The sequence below is a fragment of the Gorilla gorilla genome, chromosome 5 (assembly GCF_029281585.2).
Source record: "Gorilla gorilla gorilla isolate KB3781 chromosome 5, NHGRI_mGorGor1-v2.1_pri, whole genome shotgun sequence".
NCBI lineage: Eukaryota > Metazoa > Chordata > Mammalia > Primates > Hominidae > Gorilla > Gorilla gorilla.
Window position 1 is genome coordinate 95493554 of NC_073229.2, and position 21185 is coordinate 95514738.

Genomic DNA, 21185 nt, shown 5'->3' on the forward strand with positions numbered 1-21185 from the left:
AATATTTCTATTTAAGTGTATAATATTAAAAATATCCGCCATAAGAAAAATACGCATTTACAAAAAAAGAAAATTAGAAATTATGTCCATCACAGAAATCTTCTACAGGATTCTGAATCTTAAAATTGTCTTCATATATTTAGGGTAGAATTTGATGTATTTATTATTTTTAAGAGATATGAGTTATTGCATAAAGCTAAGTTAAGAGTTCAACCAAATGGAAACAGTATCCACAAATTCCTAAAATACTAATCATCTGAAACAAGCATAGGTTTTTCAAATAATAGAGTTAGTTGAATCAGTATTTGTTTGTTTTAGACACTTTATTAAGCTGAGAGCTGCTATTTTATTACTTAAACACTAAGCCTATAAGGAAATAAAAGGGGTTTAATCCAAGTAATGTGAAAATAACTAACCCTTCACCTTACTTTTTTCCCCCAAATAATTGTGGTTCCATTAATGGATTTTTTTTGTGAATGGGTCTAAAAAACACCTATTTTGAAACTGCAGAAAGAGCAGGACAAATCACTTCATAGATTTTTCTGGGAAATATTGCCCTACTATGCTTTTAAAAAACAATAAAAATACTGTAACACATCTCCTCATTTCTCTTACGAATACTTTCTTTTTGATATTGCAAATTCTATGCATACACAGAGCACCTCCTCAATGCCCTGCTGAAGCCCTCTAAAAATGTACAGACATGGTTTTAAAGTGATTTAATTTATACCATTTTAATTCAGCTTTGTAAAAATGTATCAAAGAGATAGCAAGGTATTCAGTTTTAGTAAACAAGATAATTGCTCCTAAAGTAGCCCCTTGAAGTCCGAGGCAGTAGGCAGCTGCAAACATCCGACTGAAAGCCCATCTGTGGCTTCACAGCTTCCAGTCGAGGATGTTTACAGTCGCTCACTGTCAACAGCAATATACCTTCTTTAGCCTTCTGTTGGGTTAACCTGAAGAAGTAATCCCAGCAAGTGTTTCCAAGATGTGCAGGCAACGATTCTGTAAAGTATTGAAGCCTCATTCAAACAGCAATATTCTAGAAAATGTCTCAAATTCAAAACAAATAAGAAGGCTCATGGATGTCTATTATTCATCACCGAGCTTCTAGTTTCTATAAAATTTTGTGATATACTAAGACAACATATATAAATGGTTTCATTCATTATTGTTAGCCACAAGAAGTAAATAGGCAAGTGGCCAGGTTACTTAATATGATTTCAACATGCATTATGTAATTACAATCCTTTAAGCAAAAGTGACCAAACACATAAACTAAATTATCTTAACAGCATAAAGCGTACATTTAACATCAAATACCGCAGTTAAGTGAACTTAGACTACCATGAAAATATAAAAGGTCTACTTGGAAAGTTATGACCTCTGACAAAAAAAAAAAAAAAAAAAAAGACTTACATGCTGCTTTTATAGATCACTTTTGCTCTAAAGTCTGCTCCCAGAGAGGACTTGTACAGTCAGCTGATTCTTGAAAGAGTAAGCAACAATCAGGAGAAAAACAGAAAAGAATAACGAGGTATAACACAGGCATATATCAGTATGTGGATCAAAGTTTCCCACTGGAAAAACACAGAACCTATCACTCACAACAGTGACGCACATTAACTTCAAATTTGAATGTTTTGAATTCCACTCCCATTCTCTTATGAAAATAAATGAGGAAAACTGAAGGTTAAGCTCTATCAGTCACTACTTTCCTGAAGTAATTCAAAACCATTCTGAATCTAGTGAAAGATTAAGTTGATACAGAAAAGTGGGTGTGCCTTTCCCTGAGATTTGTTTTTAGATGAAGTTACCATAAGGTTCTTAAATTGCATAAGTCTTAGTAGTTTGTGATCCCAAACCCGAAACAAAAATAAAATCCACACAAAAAGCATCATGTTTACTGAAACTAACAAATATGAAGAACTCCATAAATTACTTTCTCAAAGCAAAGGGTAACTCTATCCCATTAAGGTTAAAAAAGTTAATCTTTGAGTCAGCAGGTGAAAACAAGCTGAATTATGTTGTGGCCTTTTTCTTTATTAACTAAGGACTTTGAACTATTAAAACTTCCTAGGGAACCAGTTTTCTCAATGGGTCAAGTCACATAGGGGAACAAAGCAAACTTTATCAGTGCTGTGCAATTCTACATTCCAGAAATTCTTAGTACTTGGCATTCATATACCACTGCGGACTAGAGCTTGAGTCAATCCACCAAACTCAGCTATGGCTACCAACCTTGTGAACTTCTCACCGAGATACCCACTTCTTTTAAGTAAGCCACGACTAGACAGGCAGAGTACTCTTTAATTAAAATAGATAAATACCAAGGCTTACACCCTGGGGGGACATTGTATATCAGTGACTTTTTACAAAAAAAAAATATTTTTACTACCATAAATTTTTCTCAAAGTGACAGGTCCCCTACTTGCCTTGGAATCTTACCACTTTTAAATAACTGTAAATTATTAAATAACATGTAAAACAGTGACAAGTAAATACTAAGCAAACAACCTCAAATAACAAATAATTGCTTAAATAATTCTATTGCCACCCTCTCACTTGGAGAATTGCTGATCCAAGTGGGACCTATACTACTCAGTAACCAAAAAAACAAGCATGTAGTTTAAGTAATAGTGAGTCTCAAACTGGCAAAATTGTCTGGCATCCGACTGGAATAAATCTGCTTTAGCTTTCACATAGATTTCACCTAGCTCATATCTTGCTAAAAGAGGAGCCCACATACATACCAGGCAATAAAGTGCTTTTCCATTTATGAACTCTTATAACTAAGATCTTATGGTCTTTAATTATTTTGTTTAGTGAACATTTGATGTTTATTCATGAAGTTCTGAGCAAAAGGCTGTGTTTTCAAAGTTATGTTAAGGAATTCATTGGATCAGCAATTCTCCAAGTGAGAGGGTGGCAACAGAACGACCAGGACAGCTTCTTCTAACCCCACATACCTGGATTGCCTCTGCCACATCCACATTGCAATTCTTATTCAGCTGATGGGGAGGCTGCTGGGTATGTAAATTTTGCAAAAGCTATCAAACAATTTTGCTACACCTTCAGGGCAGAGAACCATTGATCTAGAAGGACTGAGCTAAATAAGTTTAAGACTAAAAAATCTTGCCATGATCTGAGAAATATGACCAGTAAATCCACTTAAAAATCGTGAATTAAAAACAAATATGGCAGAATAAGATCCAATTGTGTTCTATACATCAGACTCTGATTTGTCTTATATAACCCTAGAAATGCTTACAAAAAACAATGTACCTACTTTAAAACCATAAGGATACTCTTTAGCCCTGTTAGACAAGGTCTCTAAAGTCTTCCCACCCTAAATTGCAAATCTGGATGTCTGTACCCTGGACAGGTTTTATTATCTTCCTCACATCAGTTTTGTTTTAAGTGCTTGCAGGATTAATTCTTTCTGATGGAGGGTTTAGGAGCAGCCCGAGATAAAGTGTAAAAATTTTTTTTAGCTACCCTGAACCATTCAATCCTCTCCCACCCTTCTCCTCTCATGTCCACATAACCTTCTCGCTCTCTATCCTTGGAGTGTTTGCAGTGAAACTGTAAGAATGAACGTGTTTCATGTCAGCACTGGACCCAGTGCCCAGGCTCTACATCCTCCAATCCTCCATCTCTTTGGGGGCTTAGTGTCCAGGGTAACTGCATTAATAGTTTTGGCATTCATCCTCTGTCTTGTTCCTTTGGTAAAACACACTTAAAGGCAAGAAATCTAGGTGGTCTTTGATATCTTTTCTAGAAAGCATACATAGAACTGATCTGAAATTGAAGTGACCTAAATGTACAAACAAAATTCTGCCCTTTAAAATTAATCTTTACCTTCTCTGATTCATTCTTTTACACATAGTCCACACTCTTTTAGTCTAATTCGAGGGCTTCTAATTCATTATATTTTGTGCTAACGATGATAATGATGAACCTTCCCTTGAATTTCTTTGTAATTAATACAAATACAGACCTACCTACTCCTTGCCTCATGAAAGTGGACGAATGCTGTAAGAATTTACTGGGAGTGATTTCCCATGGATTGTGAAGATGTGAAAGATTGTTAAGGAATTCAAATTCTAGGAAGAAAAGTATTATCTTGGATAGTATAGAGTTTACAGTTATAAGGAACAAAATCTCTTCTACTCTAGAAATGAGTATCGCTTAAATATCATTCTCTGATAAAATGGTAATGAAAAATAAATTGAGAATTAAGCAAAAGTGTATGTACTCAAGTTTAAAGCCTTAATTTTAATACAACCTCAACTATGTATTTGTTGTATGATAAATAATGCCTACACATGATCTCATCTCATCCCTGCCACAGCAAGATAAGGCATCTATAATCATTACCATCACAGATAAGGACAACAGGCTTGGAGAATTGAAATCACATCCGTTACTCACTTTTCTATTCTGATTTTTTTTATTGTAAGCTTTTCTGAATCATTTGTGGAGTACTGCAGGGTGTGGGTTTCAATAAATATGAAGTAGTCAATCATAGTTCAATGAAAATTGTATTTTCTTTTAAAATTGGGCATAAGAAGTTAACAAATGAAAAAATGTTTGAGAGTAGAAACAAATATCCAGATCCTTTGGTGATAAAGCAGTTCATTCAGTTACTCATTCATTCATCATATATATTCACTTGCCAAACTCTCCTCTAAGTGAATACTGACTTACTATCTATGCCAGAGTTCCTCAGACAAGAGATCTCAAAGCCTGTCAGATAGCTTTTTTAGTTGTGGTCACCCTACTTTCTTCCTCCCGCACTGGGACCCCCATCTGGCTGGAGCCCCTCCTTCCTACTTTGGCTGGCATTCTTACAAGGGAGGGGGATTCCAGAGGGTCAGGGCATCCCAGCCTCCAGGCTAATAAGGGACTTTCCACCCCACTCCCATCCTGCTCCCTCCCTTCCTTCAGGCAAGTCACTGTCAGCAGTTCCCTGGCACCTCCCTTAGACCACCTGCTGGCTCAGTTCACTCCTCCCCAGGGGCTCCTGCTCCAGGAGACTCCTCTCAGGAAGAGCAACCCTAACCAAGAAATGCCCTTCTATTGAAATAGGTCTTATTTCTAAAGGGACATTAGGTAGATTTAAGATGAATTTCATTGTAATAATCACATGGCTGAATTTAGACTCCAAATGGCTGTTTTATTTTTTTAAAAAAGATCAAAGCTGTAAGATTAAATTATCTGCATAATAAAAACTGAACATGATTCAGTGTAAAGAGAAATTATTACAGAGGAACATAATTCTATAATATAAACTGTATTTTAAAATATACATATTATATTTATAAATGTCACTATTTAAAAAACACCCATTTCTAATTTAGATCAACTGTACGTAGCTGATATTTCCATCAATATTTTAAGCAAGTTAAGTGATTTTGGTGACCTTAAAGAAATACTAGAAAGTAATCTGCTACTCATTCACTATTTTAAAATTTAAAAAGCATTTCTAAAGCCAAGGTTAGTTTAGAGTCTTTTATTAATCATTTTGTGTAAAACAACAATAATTACCACAAAAAAGCTAGATTTCTGACATACTTAGAAACTAACCCATGCTGAAATTATATAATCCTTAGGACAAGTTTACAAAGCTATGCAATGACAAAAAACATTAGCTATCCCATCAAGTTAAAGAAACGCCAAGAACGAAACTGATATAATCATTACCATGTTAAAAATTCATGATTTTTTCTCTCTACTTTTCTGTATTTTACAAATTTTTTAATGTGAATACTTTAATACAAATTGTTTTAGAAACAACTGACTCATTTCAGACGTAAGAAATAATACATATTTTATATCTCAAGAGTAACGTAGACAGTACCAAGATATTTCTTATGAACAGTTCTCTATCTAGGTAATCTTTGGAAGGAGAGAACATTGCATATACCTCTTCCCTGAAGGCTATGATTCTGTCTCGATCACTGCTGTACCTACTGGAGCACCCCATAATGTGCTTTTTATACAGTGGATGTTCAGTACATACTGGCTAATTTTTAAGCTGTTGATAAGAAGATCTTTAAAACACGCCTTACTTATAATGATTCCAGCATCCTTCTTTTGAATAATTTAAAATCTCACGCTCTTTAAAAAGTGCTTTTTTTCCCCTTTAAGAAGTGATGAAATAGAGACAACAGTTAATGATTGGTACAGGTTAGAGCCCTAACATGAAGATGTGGCTCCCCCCTGCCCAATCCTGTGGTCTATGAGAACTGTCCAGAGACCAGCCAATGCTTTTGCCAAGGTAGGAAGACACATAGCATTAGACTGTTTTGATAGTGACTGGCACAGACAGGTCTCTTAGGCTCATAGACTGTTCTCTCCCTGAATGGAAACCAGGATACCAACACCTTACAGACCTCTTTTTGAGAAGTGACTGAGGTATGCACAAGAAAGTACCACACACATATTAGTGATTTTTCCTTATTATGACTCTGATTATGAACATGTTAGGGCAAATTAAACAGAACAGTGTTTACTAATGGAAACAAACTACTAAAATGTTATTTGGGTTTTTAAACTAGCTACATGATCTCATTTGACCTCACTGGACATCTATTTCCTCAACTGTAGTAGGAGGGTTAATAGATTCTCTCCAAAATCCTTTCAGTTATAAAATTCTATTATTTAAATTCCTTCATTACTTGAATTTATGAGGTAGAGTGGAAACTGGAGAGAAGGAAGGATGGAAGAATTTTTTTTTTTAAGTTAAACATACATGAATCATGAAAACAGACTTCCCTTAACTAGTGAGTTTTCCTAATACAAAGAACCACCAATTACCCTGAATTCATTCAACATCACTTCCCACACCCACACATTTTTTAAAATAGCAAGACTACAAAATAGTTTGAGTATATTTACAGACACAGTAGTCAGTAACTGGCTTATGAAGCTTTCTATAGAAGAACTTGTCTCCAATATTGTTTGTTTGGATACAAATTGGGTTTGGCATGGGAATTGGGTTGCAAGCAGCAAAATAAAAGAGATTCATATACCTTTACCCATGGCAAACAGTGACACAGCACACCGAAAACAGGGATATGAAATTCTTTACAGCAGGGTGCAGTGGCTCGCACCTATAATCCCAGCACTTTGGGAGGCTGAGGAAAGATTGCTTGAGCCCAGAAGTGAGACCCCATCTTTACAAAAATAAAAATAAAAATATTAGCCTGGCATGGTGGCACATGCCTGTAGCCCCAGATACTCAGGAGGTTGAGGCAGGAGGATCACTTGAACCTGGAAGGTTGAGGCTGCAATGAGCCCTGTTCATGCCACCGAACTCCAGCTTGAGCGACAGAGATAACCTGACTCAAAAAAAGAAAAAACAAAATCTTAGAGTCCAAGCTTTAAATCAGGTTATCAGACCTTTATGTCACTGCACAGGAGAATGGGCAGCTGATATGGTTTGGCTGTGTACCTACCCAAATCTCACCTTGAATTGTAATAATCAACATGTGTCAAGGGTGGGGCCAGGTGCAGATAATTGAATCACCGAGGTGGTTTCCTGCATCCTGTTCTCCTGGTAGTGAATAAGTCTCACGAGATCTGGTGGTTTTATAAACAGGAGTTCCTCTGCACAAACTTCTTGCCTGCCACCATGTAAGACATCCCTTGCTCTTTCACCATGATGGTGAGGCCTCCCCAGCCATGTGGAACTGTCAGTCAATTAAACCTCTTTTTTTTTTTAATAAATTGCCCGGTTGCAGGTATGTCTTTATTAGCAGCATGAGAATAGACTAATATAGCAACTTAACTTGAAACAGCTCTCTGCACCTCAAAATCAAAGACACTTTCAGTAGTGTTTTACAGCAAGTTAATGTTTGATTTAAACTGTTGTGGGCTACCCGAACCTCAGTTGCTCACATAAAGATTTTCTAGATTTTCAACAAAATAATTTCAAACTTCTAAAATAAAAATCAAACAAAGAATAGTTATTAAAAGACTCATGTTATGATTGCATTCTACTGTATTCACCTAATTAATATGTATCACAGTAGGTTTGTGCTAAATTTGAATCACTAGGGATAACTGATGATGAAAATACAGTGTGACTGGCCCTAATTTTATTCGTAGAGTTAAGCGTCAAGAGTGGAGGTTTTTTAAAAAAGCTCAGGTCAACCAAACAGGGCAGCCACAGAAGCAACAGCAATGAGCCATCAACTCCTGTTTTGCTCCTCTTGTCTCTGGGGAGGAAAGAGAGTCTGAGAAAGCATGGGATAGTTTCCATTAGCATCTAGGCCCAGGTTCTCTTTCTGCCTAACTCTAGAAAACCTTGGTGTGGTGGCAATCTAGGATAAACAAATGGGGAGAGGGGTGTAAAAAATAAAAATTTCCACGATTATAGGAAAGGATGGACAAACGGGAAAAACTGATAAATGAAAAAAAATAAGAAAAAAAAGCTCCTTTTCCTGCTTTCTATCCCCCAATTTACTGGTGATTCCTCACATGTTTGAACAGCAGTTATTGCTATGCATTGATCAAGAAAAACATCTTTAGTTTACTTTGTTTCAGATAGGGATCTAACCAAACCTGCTAAGATCATACTTTTCTATTTGACAAATGAACAACTATTTTAAAATAAATTTCTTCAAATCTAGATTTTTACCATTTAGATTAGCTCAATATTTTTGTTTTGTTTTGTTCGAGACGGGAATCTCACTCTGGACCAGGCTGGAGTGCAGTGGTGCGATCTTGGCTCACTGCAACCTCTGCCACACAGGTTCAAGCAATTCTCGTGCTCAGCCTCCTGAGTAGCTGGGACTACAGCCATGCGCCACCATGCCCGGCTATTTAAACTGAGTGTTTTTCATAAAAACTAATGAATAATCTACCTTTTCTATAAATAAAAGTCATTACAGATGATTTGAGAAGCATCAAAAAAATCCTAAATTCCCAAAAGAATTCTTATTCTGACGTTAGTTTTACATTCTATGGAACAAAAAATGCCACACTTTCATTTTACCTAAATTATCTATTAACAGAACTTACATACAAAAGCACTTTATATTAACTTAAAAAATGTAATTGATGAAACCAACTACCGTAATTTAGAGTCTCTGAAACATTAATTTTTAAAAATCACCACATTGGTTAGGATTCTAAGGTATGCAAGTCTTAGTTTTATTCTTATTTTTTTCTTTCTTTCTAATGCTAGTCTTAAAATTGCCTCTGGTATTTTCTAAACGTGCTCAGAAGTCCTAGGGCTCTGGTAGTTTTTTAACTAATAAAATAAACATAGCAATAGAGTACCTGCAGTTCTGCTAACAATATTGTTTATATTATAAGTCCAATCCACAAAGGCTACAGAGAAAAATATCCAGTATAAACAAACATTACTTAGATACCAGTGGCATCTTAAAGCAGCACACCCAAGTCTCAAAATGCAAAAGGGAAAAATTTTCCACTCCCACGATGCCAGGCACAACTCCCTGGTAAAGCACTTGTCAGGTAAAAGATAGTGACATTGCCTCTGTTACTGTGAAGTTGGAGAGGAGGTGTGGGTGTGAAGCACATCAGTAATTCTCTCTCTTCATTTTTTCACCCTCTTTTTTTCCCCTCAATATATCTCTTCTTTTCCACAATGTCTCTCCTTTCTCCATATTTCCCACTTTGAGCTGCTCTCCCATCCCCAATTCCAACAAAAAAGACAGCTTTGTCCTTTAATTCTGTTGTTTAACATCAATCTCTAAATTTTACACAACACACATTCATAAACACTACTGGATCATATTTTCAAAATATACAAAAGGCAAAGGGGGTTGAAATGGGCTGGGGTTAAAGCTAAGAAAAAAAATTATCCACTGGTATTTGCAATGCCTAGCCTTCTAGCTGAGAGAGAAGTTAAACCCTCCAAAAAAGCAGGAGTCAGCCAAGAAATGAGGAGGAGGTAAGACATAAAGGCTTATGTAGCCCTATGAGAAACACATGAGCCAGTACAGCCACCTCACCAGGCCGGAACAGGCAGCTGAAACCTGAGGAGTGCCTCCTCTTTCTCAGTTTGCCCTTTACTTCTAGAGCCCAAAGGCTTAAAATTGAGGAATGAGGACATGTTGCTCTTTAAGACTGCTCCCAGCTGAGTCCCTGATCCTTTCCAAGCAGACACATCTTCCCAAACTCTTGCACATACTTCTGTTGCTCCTTAGCACTACTAAGTTTTCCACTCTGCTTACACTTATCACTCTCCCCTTACTTAAGGCCTTACCATTAAATAAAACTTCGTATCTTAGTTTTCTCAATTGTAAAATGAAGATAATTATAATTACAGAGTTAAGAGGATTAAATATTCTAATATTTATAAAGTGTTTAGGACACGAAACATGTCTCAGTGTTTGGGACATGAAAGTATTTGTTTAAATAAAATAAAAATAAAGTAAACCATCTGTGAATACATATATCCAAATTCAAACGACAGTAAGTTTTTTCCAATGGCAACACAGACTTCAAACAGAAAAGAATACTGAGTGTATTGAAGTTGTCACTCTATCATCAATTCTACAGAATTACTAAGGACTGAGAAAGATTCCCTAAGAAACCGGGCTTTATCTTAAACTTCCATATTTAGTCAACTTTGGTCTTGAAACACTAATTATTAAGGAAGAAACATATCTATTTATTTTCTGAAACCACATTTTATAAAGTGGAAATATGAGTCTACCCTTAGCATGGAACATCCTGTGTCTGACTATTCAGCATTGCAAGTCATTTGCATTCTTTAGGTATTATTTAGATAATATTATTTAAGACATTTCACTGTATATTCTTAAAAAAGAGTTTGAAGTGAAATGTTTAAGAGGAACAAACTTACTTTCATTTCGAGTCAGGGCTACAATAAAATGAAAAGGATGGCTACGATGAAAACAGAAAAAAAAGGGGACAATATTGAATGACAGACAAGAAAATAATGCCAGCTTCGTGACAATGGGGCTATCTACTATGCTTATAATGCGTGAATAAGTAAATGATATAATGGCATCAAAACTTACTATAAACAGAAATCAGAGTGATCTTGAATATGGGCCTACCTATCTGGGAAGTATAAAATTACCTCATTAAAGTGAAAACTCTGCTTTAAACTTTAATTTCCCTATTTTAAAATTGCTTTTAAGGTAAAAACGTTCTAAAAACATGCCTGGAGTCTCAAGATAAATTACCAGAAATTAACAACTATGTGGTTTTTTATTTTTCTATTAGAATTTAGGAATAAGTTTAACTATTTTTTCCTGGTCATTGAAATATAAATTGAAAAAATTTTAAATTGAAATGCCAACTTATAAACCTGTAACACAGCTAACTATATTAAAAATAACTTCTGAAAGACTGATTTCACAAATGTAAGGCCTAGAAAATTTTAAACATGTAAACACCTGTTCTCTAAGTTATAGTAATATAATGTTAAGATTTTTAAAATGTATTTGACTTTTTAAAAATATTGTGTTTACAACAAAATTCTACTCATAGCAATTCAAGGAATATAATTAGAGGTTTTATGAAAATAGATAAATCCTTATTTAATAGAAAGTATTAGCACTGATATTTTTAATCTACACAAATGGAATTTAAAAATTTCCAAAAGTTTCTGTTAAAGATATACAGTTTTGAAGTGTTAAGCTTGTCTAAAAGAGTTCTAACTTCTGCAGGAAGAAAAGTGCACTTCATTTAAGCAAGAAATTTCCATTACTTCTAGATTAAGAAGCCACACCTCATACAACTACTGACAGGAAAACATTTTAATTCAAACCTCTACCACTACCCAGCCTGAAGCAAAGTTTAAAAAAAGAAAGAAAGAAAGAAAGACACAAAAATACAAGCACAACTCACATTTTCAAATAAAGGAAACTCTTGCTAAATAAGTAGCAATTATGCTGAAGAATTTATATGCTAAAGCACGAATGAATATAAAAACACCAGAGCAGTCAACCATAGCTTTAGCACTTTGAGTATGATTAACAGAATGAACTTTCAAAGGTCAATTAAATGTCGACACACTTTAAAGAGATATTCTTAAGCCTGGTCAATGTATAACAGCACCTCTTAATTCAGGGGTATCCGTCTTAGTTTAGGCATAACATGCATGGGATAAATGTACATATATATACAGCATTACAACATGTCTCCAACCAGATTACTACAGAAACTCATGTATCACCTACCCTAGAGTTTTGACTACGTTAGTATTTTCCAAGTTATGAAATGATTAAAAGAAAACATAAATATATTACTATGTAACACTATCCAATGAAGATGAAATGCTTAGGACTAAAGTTTATCAAGAAGTTGATCCTATTTATTCAACAATATGAAATCATTCCCAAGGATAATGCTATATTGTCCACAATACGTATTATCCAGATAACTAAGTCACCCCCCATTAACCTTCCCTGAATTGTTGTGGTTAAAGAGTTTGGAGAAAAGGAATATGGCATTTAAAAATTGCCAAGTTTAGCATCAGAAATTTCTGGGATAGTATAGAACAAGTCCTGAAGGCACTAAGTGCCCATTACTGACATTTCCATCCAAGAACTCAGTAAGATCTTCAATCCCATCCCACGTGAACTAGGCCAAGTTGTCCAAGAACCTCAGAATAAGCAAAGACCACCAAGATTATCTGACCCAATCCTCTCCACTTAACAGAGCAGCAAATATAGATCCAGAGAGGTAAAGTAACCTGGTTTGGCTCACACAGCTCCTTAGCAGCTGTCTTAAAACTCAGTCCAGTGCTTTCTTGTCTACATGAAGTCCATCATATACTTTTTTTTTCCATTAAGACTTTAAGACCAGGACATAATTGTCCAAATAACGGGGGCTACCATCAAAATTCAGAGAAAGCGGGGATTTTTAAGAAGCTAATGATCTGGGAAGGCTCCAAGGAGAAGCTGGAAATTGAAGAATGAGTAGAATCTGGGTGGTTTGAGAGGAGGCATCACTAATGAGTGAAGCAATATGGGCTCATGCATAGTGTTGAGCCTGCCATGTTCCTGAACTACAGAGACAATGTTTAGAGGAAAATGGGGTTTTAAGGCCACCTTATAAGCCAGGCAAAAAAGGTTCAATTTGATGAGAGAGCAAATAGAAAGTTATTAGGGGACTTTTATTTTAGAAACCTGATGTGATGAACGCAGAGACTAGTCTAGCAAAAGGTGTGCAAGAATGGAAGTGGGAAGAGAGAAAGACTTGAGGTGCTTCATAGGGGTCTGTTTAATAATATTAATATCTTATAGGGTTTTTGTGAGGAACAAGTGAGCTGATAGGAGAGAAAGTATTTGTCAAGAATAAATGCCCCAGAAAGTAAAATTACATTAAAATTCTGGGGGTAGGGGCCTCTCTGACCGTATCTCCATTGTTTTGGTGACACACACTTCTCTATAAAAGCAAATCTGGAGATGAACTGTGGATCTATTCCTATAAGATCAAAGAAATCTCTTCCCTTCAATATTTGCAAAAGCTAGATCCCAAGGGAGAGAGACAGCTGCCATCCTTAAGCCCCTGCAAGGCTACAGATCAGTAATGCTAAAATCCAAAACTAGGATTCTGTCTTTGAGGCAGACCACATAATCAGTGTGTCTCAAAGTGAGTCAAGAAAGTATATAATTAAGTGCTAAATAAGGTAGTACAAGTAAGGAGGAGAGTAGAAGAGACAGCACCTGAGCCAAGGAGGTACATGATCAAAGTTATTACCTGGCACTGCAGCACTGCAGTCCACATCCTTCTCCTATCCCTTTCCCTCTGCTCAACAACTACCACTTCCATTGTGTCCCGAGGTACTTATCCCCTCCTGTGTTGTGTTGTCTTCCTCTCTTTTCCTTCTTCTACAGCAACTCTCCAGGACTAAAAAGGAAATTTGAAAAAGTTATTATAATAAATTAAAAGCTACATATATTAAATATATACTGTGTGATTTATTAGCTGATGTTTTAATTTATAATCTTACATAATTTACAAAACAACTCCTATAAGGCAGTACTATTATCCTCATTTTTCAAGTAAGGAAACAAACTTAAGAGTCAAGGATGTAGGTTGAAGCCACCCAAGCAGTAAATGGCAAAACTAGGATTGCAATCAGGACTGGTTGACTCTTCAACCTATGCTTTGAACCTCTCTTCTAAACAATCACTGGCCCCCCCGCCACCTTTTTTTAACTGATAAGCTTGAAAATTCTCAGATGTTGGGCATTTATAGATAGAGATTACAGGAGCCATTATATGAGTTTGTAGATTAAAGTTTTGACAACCAAGAATAGAGGTGCCTGGGCTTAGCCACACTTGCTTGCCAAATTATCTGCTTTAGGACTAAAGTTTTTGAAATGTGAGGCTTGAAGGATGTTGAAGGGACAGCCCTCCATCCACCATTCTTGTCTGTTCTCTCTCAGGTCATCCGTCCCTTAGGGTCCATTTCCAATCATTTGCTTGAAACGGTATATCCCTAGTTGAACAGAAGGCTGGGACTGCCACTCCCACAAATCACCAACAGGTTAAGGAGGATGGTGGGAGTATCCCACTAGTAGGAGGGGTCTGTGAACTGTGGTCTCTTGAGCCTTGTGTCCCAAAGCAGCCTTAACTCTGCTTGTAGGTGGTATATTCTATGTTGATTTACCTGCAGAGGTGGTTTCATGAAGGGTTCCCTGGCCACAGGGCCCAACTAAGAGATGATGCCAACATGTCTGGTGCTGTAGGGGAAATGATCAGAGCAGTGAGCATCTGGGGAGATTTTAATGTTCCTGGAAGAAAGCAACATGAGCATTACAACTGTGGCACGAAAACTCTAACACTAATTCTTAAAATTTAGTGTAATTAACTCTCACTTCTGAAGGAGTTCATTAACCCATTTATGCCAGAGGTTGCACATTTTTTTGCGAAAAATCAGACCTTGGCGATGACCTCAAGCCGTAGGATATAAATAACTCCCACAAGCTTAGCATTCCAATAATGGAACACTAGGCATAAATGGGTTTTATGAACAGAAATTCTAGGTTCTGTTCACAGACATTCTGATTATGTAAATGTGGGATGTGCACAGGAGTTTGAAGTTTTGTAAGCACTACAGGTGATTCTGACACGGGTGATCTAAGGACTACACTCTGAGATAAACTGCTGTGATCTCTTACAAGATAGCCCAGCCAGCAAATCTGCACAGAGGAGAACCCATATTCTACAAAAATAGCCTGTTCAAATATCAATGCTAAGTTCTAGGTTGAGTGGTTACTTTGAAATAAGGCCACTAGGCTTTCCAGAAGTTGCCAGGTTTACAAATGTAGAAGTGGTCGGGGGCGTTAGTATTTTCCTGATGTCACCAAATAGACCCTCAGAGGAATAAGGGCATCTCTCACTGCAGTCCACATTCCACATTATACCTCTTCTACACAGTGATTGTCTAGAGTGAAGACCTTCTTGGCAAGATGCTACTTCCAGTGCTTAATTTACATTTGGTGATACACTGACAATAATTTTCCTCACTGTGGATTTAGTTGATTTCAAAAGGTATACTTTCCTTCATGTAACTAAATTGGTTTATTTCAAGCTATTTTAAAAATGAATTTAAAAACAGACAGCATTCAAGTGAGATATTATGGTTACGATTAGGCCATTTAATTAGACATCCAATCACAATGCAAACAGCTACTGATTATTTAAGAAATATACCTTTACAAACGTTCGTGTTCTTCAAACAAAACTAGGTTATAAAATGTACTACGTTAAATCAATACTGCTATCTTTCTCCTAGAAACCCTATCACTTGTCTTTGTCTCTTTTCAAATGCGTATACCTGTTTTAAAGCATAAACGTTTAGGCTAGATACTGGAACTAAGCTCTGTTTTTCTGCCAGTTCTTTCTTTGATACCTTCATTCTCTCCACTAAAGCATGATCATCATTCTCTTTAAGGATGGACAAGATGGACTTTTAATTATTGTCATCTGAGTATTTTATTCAGCAAATATTTGTTGAGTATCTACATTTATGCACTTACTTTTGTAAAGCACTTTTGTTGCTATAAGCTCCATGAAGAGAAAATGCCCAGTGGAGTACCTGAAATCTAGAATTCACTCTCATGAAATGGTGAGAAAACTCAAAGACTTTGTCATTTACAGAACAAAATAATTTCTCCTGTATACACTACTGACAAAATACACATGCAATATTTAAAAGAATTTTGGTTACGAAAAATGTCCGATTTTACTGTTTAGAGAAAAAAATGCAGGTTATCATGATAACCAAAAGTTTACACACCATTGTCTTGCAATACAATCTGTGACGACAATATTTCAATACCATTGCCGGACTAAACCTTTAACATTAATTATTTATCAAAATTACACATGCCACTAACACATCTCAACAAAGAAGATTATGTAAGTGAGCTGCCTTGGCGTCAGTAATACTGAACACAGTAGCTATTTTCAATCCTTCATTAAAATTAGATCAAGATGTACTTGCATTATGTGTTGCTGTTCCTGTAAGGAAGACTTCCATTAGTTTAAGATTTACTTTGGGTATAAGTGACATTTTCCTCTCTTTTTTGACATTTCTTTTTCTTCTTTGTCCCCTCCTCCACTGCCCGCACCCCCTCAACCAAAAAAAGTTTTCAGTATAATACAGAAAACAAAAACACAAACACCTGCCCTGTTCACTCTCTCTTATGCATAATAAATGCTTTGTTCTCCCCCTCAACTGGATCGGCAGGGATCGCCCGGGGGCACCTGCCACTTCACCCTCAGACTTGGCTCTCTGTCCCCACCCTGGCCCCTAGGATTCCAAATGGTGCAGCAAAATACGACAATCCTAAGGTTCGTAAAATAAGCAATGGGTAGTTTATTTTTCAGTGAAGGAAAGCCTTTAAATGTTAGTGTTTTAAAACATCAGACTTAAAAGTTACTTCTGAGTAGGCTGAAAGGTGAATCCAGGCGCATGTAAACATATCCTGGCCTACCGCTTCATAACTCGCGCACCGTGTTGAGGCCCTAGGAAAATCTCAAAAACGGAGATGTAGTCTAAAAACTGGACAACAGCATAGACCACGTTGCTGTAGCCCCACATATTACGCACGAGAAAATCTAAGTGGTAAAGTCACTGGTCCAAGGTCAAGCTGGGCCAGTCGCAGGCAGGGCTAGTCCGCGACCTTCTAACCTTTCCATCTCCCACCCAGCCGCGCACAGGCCCTTGGTCGCGCCGGCACCCGAAGAGTTCCCACGGACACGGTTCCCAAGTCAGTGGCATGTCAGTGCCCTTCAAGCTACCGCACTTTTATTTGTTCTCCCCGCCAGCTCCATAAAGTATTAAAGGCTCTCTCCACGCCTTCTTCCCAAGCCCAGGTGCCCTAAACCACTTGAGCCCACGGCGCCCAAAGCCGACTCACCCGCAGCCCGAGGTGCGGGAGCCCTCGGACGGACTCCGGCCCTCCCCGCAGTCCCCGCCGGCCGCGCTGCGGCCCCGGCTGACGACGAGTCGAGAAAGTCACCCGCGGTGACCGCGGACGCGAGGGGCGGGCCGCGTCGCGCCGCCCCGCGGAGGCGCCGCAAACTTTTCCCGGCTCGCAAGTTGCCGGGATCTGCGGCCGCGGACCGACTTCCTTCGCCGGCCACCGGAGCGAGGGGTCGCCCCTACCCCGGGAGGGGGCTGGGCGAGCCGGGAGAGCCGGGAGACGGTCAAGTTGGGGTCGGCGGAGCGCGGGCGCCCCGCACTCTGGGGCGCGCGGGGCCGAGCCCGGCCGCATTGTCTGCGCGGCCTCGGAACAAGCACGGCCGGCGGTGGCACCGGCGGGCGCAGGGAGGAGTTGCCGTCCCCTTTCGCCGCCGCCGCCCACCGCGTTCTTTGTGTGTCTCTCGCCGCCCTCCGGCCGCTTCGCCGCTCGCCTGACAGCTGATGGGCTCACCGCGCCGGGTCCCGCGTCCTCTCGGCCGCAGCCGGCGGAGCCCGGCCCGGCAGGAGGAGGAGGGGAGAAGAGGAGCGTTGACAGATGCTGTCTTGGAGCGGCCACCGCCGGGGGAAAAGTCTGGACTGCATCGGCGAGAAGCGGCCGGTAGGCAACCGGCCCCAGCCTCGCATTCGCCTCAAAGACCCCAATTGGCTAGGAGCCCTACCCTCCACAGCGGCCCGCGCAGCTCCGCTCTTGCGCCCCGCGCCCGGCTCAGCGGACGGACTAACGCGCCCGGTCAAGAATCCTGGGGAACCCGCTCCGCCCCCTGGCTCCAGCGCCCTCCAATGATGTCGGCGTACAGAGGGCTGTTCCGCCCAATCAGGTATCGGAAAGCCCAGCCAGTCCCCGGGAGTGTAGCCAATAGAAGGCGACTCCGGCAACACACCCGCCCTGATCCACTAGGAACAAACCGCTCCGAGCCCGGGTGGTGGGACCGATCCTGGAGCCCAGATCAAGCCAAGTCCGGCCAAAGCTGTGTCGCAAAGTAAGAATCTGAAGACAGGTCCGGTGCTTAAATGACTATTATTCTAAAGAGTTGAAGATGGGAACGGTGGACGCACAAAGTCTTTACCCTCGGCTTAAAACGCCTTTTCTGGCAAAAGTTTGTGTATGAAAGAAAGCTGAACAAACACGTTGTAGCACTGTTTAAGTGAAGGCCTTTCCTTTTAGAACACTGCTTTACAATGCCTAATCTGCCGGCGCTCAGGTTGGTGCATTTAGAGTCCCGAGCGTTTGTGTTCCTAATAAGTTTGCTAGAATGTCAGGTAACTGAAACAGGTTAGTTTCTATCCTGCCCCAAAACACAGACTGTCACTGGCACCACCATGTTGTGTTTTTTTTCCATGAATGAAAATATAAGAGTTCTGTATGTAAATCATCTTTATTGTGAACTTTATTTCTATAATAAAGTCACACAAACTATCTTCAGTGGAAGTTGGATGAAATACCGGAAAAGAAGAATGTAGAGATAGATGATAGATATGTAGGATATCTCTATCCATCTGCCACCCATCTATCTATCAAGAAAGGACTTGGGTAAAGCACTGGCTATAAACGACTGTACCTTTTGATCACAGGACCTTACAAATAATAGGCACACTAGTTATTTGTTTATTTGATTTGAATAGGATGACTCATTTGTTACTGTTCATGTGAAGTTTATAAACTTCATTGAGTTGTTTACTGAAAGTGGACTACACCATGACGAAAACAGTATTTGGCAACACATATTTGCATCTTTTAAAATAAAATTACACTTATTTGTACTTCAAATAGTTACGTCAGTTTATTTCTTCGGGTAATAAACTGTGCATTTAAAAATTTTTGTACACATGTGGCATGTTCCTTCTTTATAAATTATTTTGATGACCAAATACATTTTTTAAAGGATGATCTGTACAACGAACGGAAAGAAGAGAGAGATCTCAAACAAGAAAAATATGGCTATATTACCTCATTGCTTTCGTGATTGAAACTCACCATACCTTACCACATTAAGTTCGGGGGATAACATGACCCCTGAAATGAAGTTTTATCAACAGATCCAGGTTCTGGATTGACCTTGAGCCAATCTCTTAATGACTAACTGTGTTACAAGAGAACAATATGCCTGGCTCTACCTGCCTCCTTGGGGTGCTGTAAGATCCCTCCAAGATAGTGTTTGTCAAGCACTTTGCTTTCTGTAAAATACTGTGCCAAGTGTAGAACAGTCTTAAATGTGTTATTCTCTGCTTATTATCAGAACATTAATATTTCCTCGACTGCACATTTTTTCAATCTGAAGTATATTTTTGAGCCCATCAGTTTTCTCTCAAAATAGATCCGAATGAAACTCCTGCCTGTTCATTCTAGATCAAAGCAGTACTTTCAGGGTTTCTTTCTCTTTTTTAATGGAGAGGATGTTAGAAGAGAAGAATACTGAGGAAAGAATTCTGGATGGAAAACGTTCGAGAAGTTTTATTCACTCTTAGTGTATTCCTCTTAGTATATTCCTCAAAAACAAGACGTATCATAATGTCCAATTTAATACTCTGTTGATAATGTTTAAAAACTTAAGCAAGTTTCAGTGTATATGCCTAAAATAAGTTAACGTATCCCATGTCTGCTAATATAGTTTTAGATGGAAGTTGTAAATGGCTGGGTCAAAGTTATACCCATAAATCAATTACTGAATTATAAATTTTGGGGGCATTTATTAAAGATTCGCTTATCACTTTTGTACTTAATTGTCAAAGAGGAAAATAAATGTGTATTTTTAGATTCCATGTGTCATAATATAATTTGTTTACTTTTTCCCCAAATATGGAGTCTAGTACAGAAGTTTAATTACTACTTCAAACAAATGTACATATGATAACACTAGAATGTAAAATTTGCTGAATTTAGTTGAACCAGCAGTTGTAATTTTCAGTTAATTAACTGTATGTATTTCATTTTCTGAGTGAAAATTGTGGAAGAATTTATCAATATGAATATGCATGATTTACTAAGTATAGTTAAGTCAAAACCAGTGTGTGGTAATTTCCTGATAATCGACAAGTCCATACCCATTTATTACATGGAAATGAATATTTCAGTGATTGTCTGGGTAATATTTGTGATTTCACTGTGGTGATGTTTCATTCACTAACTGATATTTTCAGTTTTTCATCAGCGATTTTCTCATCAGTTGTCCAAAATGGAACAAAAGAGCTGAAGCTATTTTAGAGAGCTGTCAGTTTTAGCACATTTTTAAATGTTTATGAGAGAAATTGACTTTGGGGTCAGTTTTAGGATTAATAAAGATGGTTTTCAAAAAATACATAGACATAGACATTGGTAAAGGTAATTAAAAAATACATAGACATCTTTTATAAGTTGCCTCACATGATCTGTGGTAATATGACTATAATATTATTTTCTCTGTATCTTTACATTTAATTTGCTATCATCTTAAGATTGCTTCATCAGTGAATATAACGAATAACTGGATTTATATCTTCTTGATTCTGATAGTTGAAACGCTTCGGAATGTCTTGTCTTGGACAAATCAGAGTTCCACGTGACTTCTCAACAAATAACCGAGTCTAATTCATTAATCTGAAAATGATGTTCTTAGGAATAATTAAATAATATCTATATAGAGAGAAGAGAAAAACGATTAGCTCTGTTTTTCTTTCTATTTCTTACATGGATGAGAGAAAAATGCCTTTGTGAATCACAACATCAGATCCCTTTAACTCTCCTTTTACAAAAC

At 38.0% G+C, this 21185-nt stretch overlaps 1 protein-coding gene and 1 non-coding gene across 10 annotated transcripts in view; both read right to left on the reverse strand.

Moving 5' to 3' along the window:
- The window catches only part of LOC101134474 (putative uncharacterized protein encoded by LINC00472), a 224624-nt gene extending 206450 nt beyond the window's left edge, over positions 1-18174 (reverse strand). For 4 of the 9 annotated variants that reach the window (XR_010134283.1, XR_010134282.1, XR_008680721.2 and 1 more), the window contains exons 1-3: positions 17390-17746; positions 14632-14704; positions 13717-13866 (exon numbers count right to left, since the gene is read on the reverse strand). Coding sequence is in view for 1 of the 9 variants with exons in the window: in XM_019030170.4 (XP_018885715.1) it covers positions 13769-13866; positions 14632-14704; positions 17390-17746 (528 nt within the window). In the remaining 8 variants the exon portion in view is untranslated. Of the gene's footprint in view, positions 1-5500; positions 13867-14631; positions 14756-16003; positions 16070-17389 lie in introns of those variants that run through there. The other 5 variants (XR_004070742.2, XR_010134284.1, XR_008680725.1 and 2 more) reach the window with 5 other exon arrangements.
- On the reverse strand, positions 839-909 carry MIR30A (microRNA mir-30a). The gene has a single exon (NR_106226.1). It is a non-coding gene; the product is annotated as a microRNA mir-30a (primary transcript).
- Positions 18175-21185: the final 3011 nt, after the last annotated feature.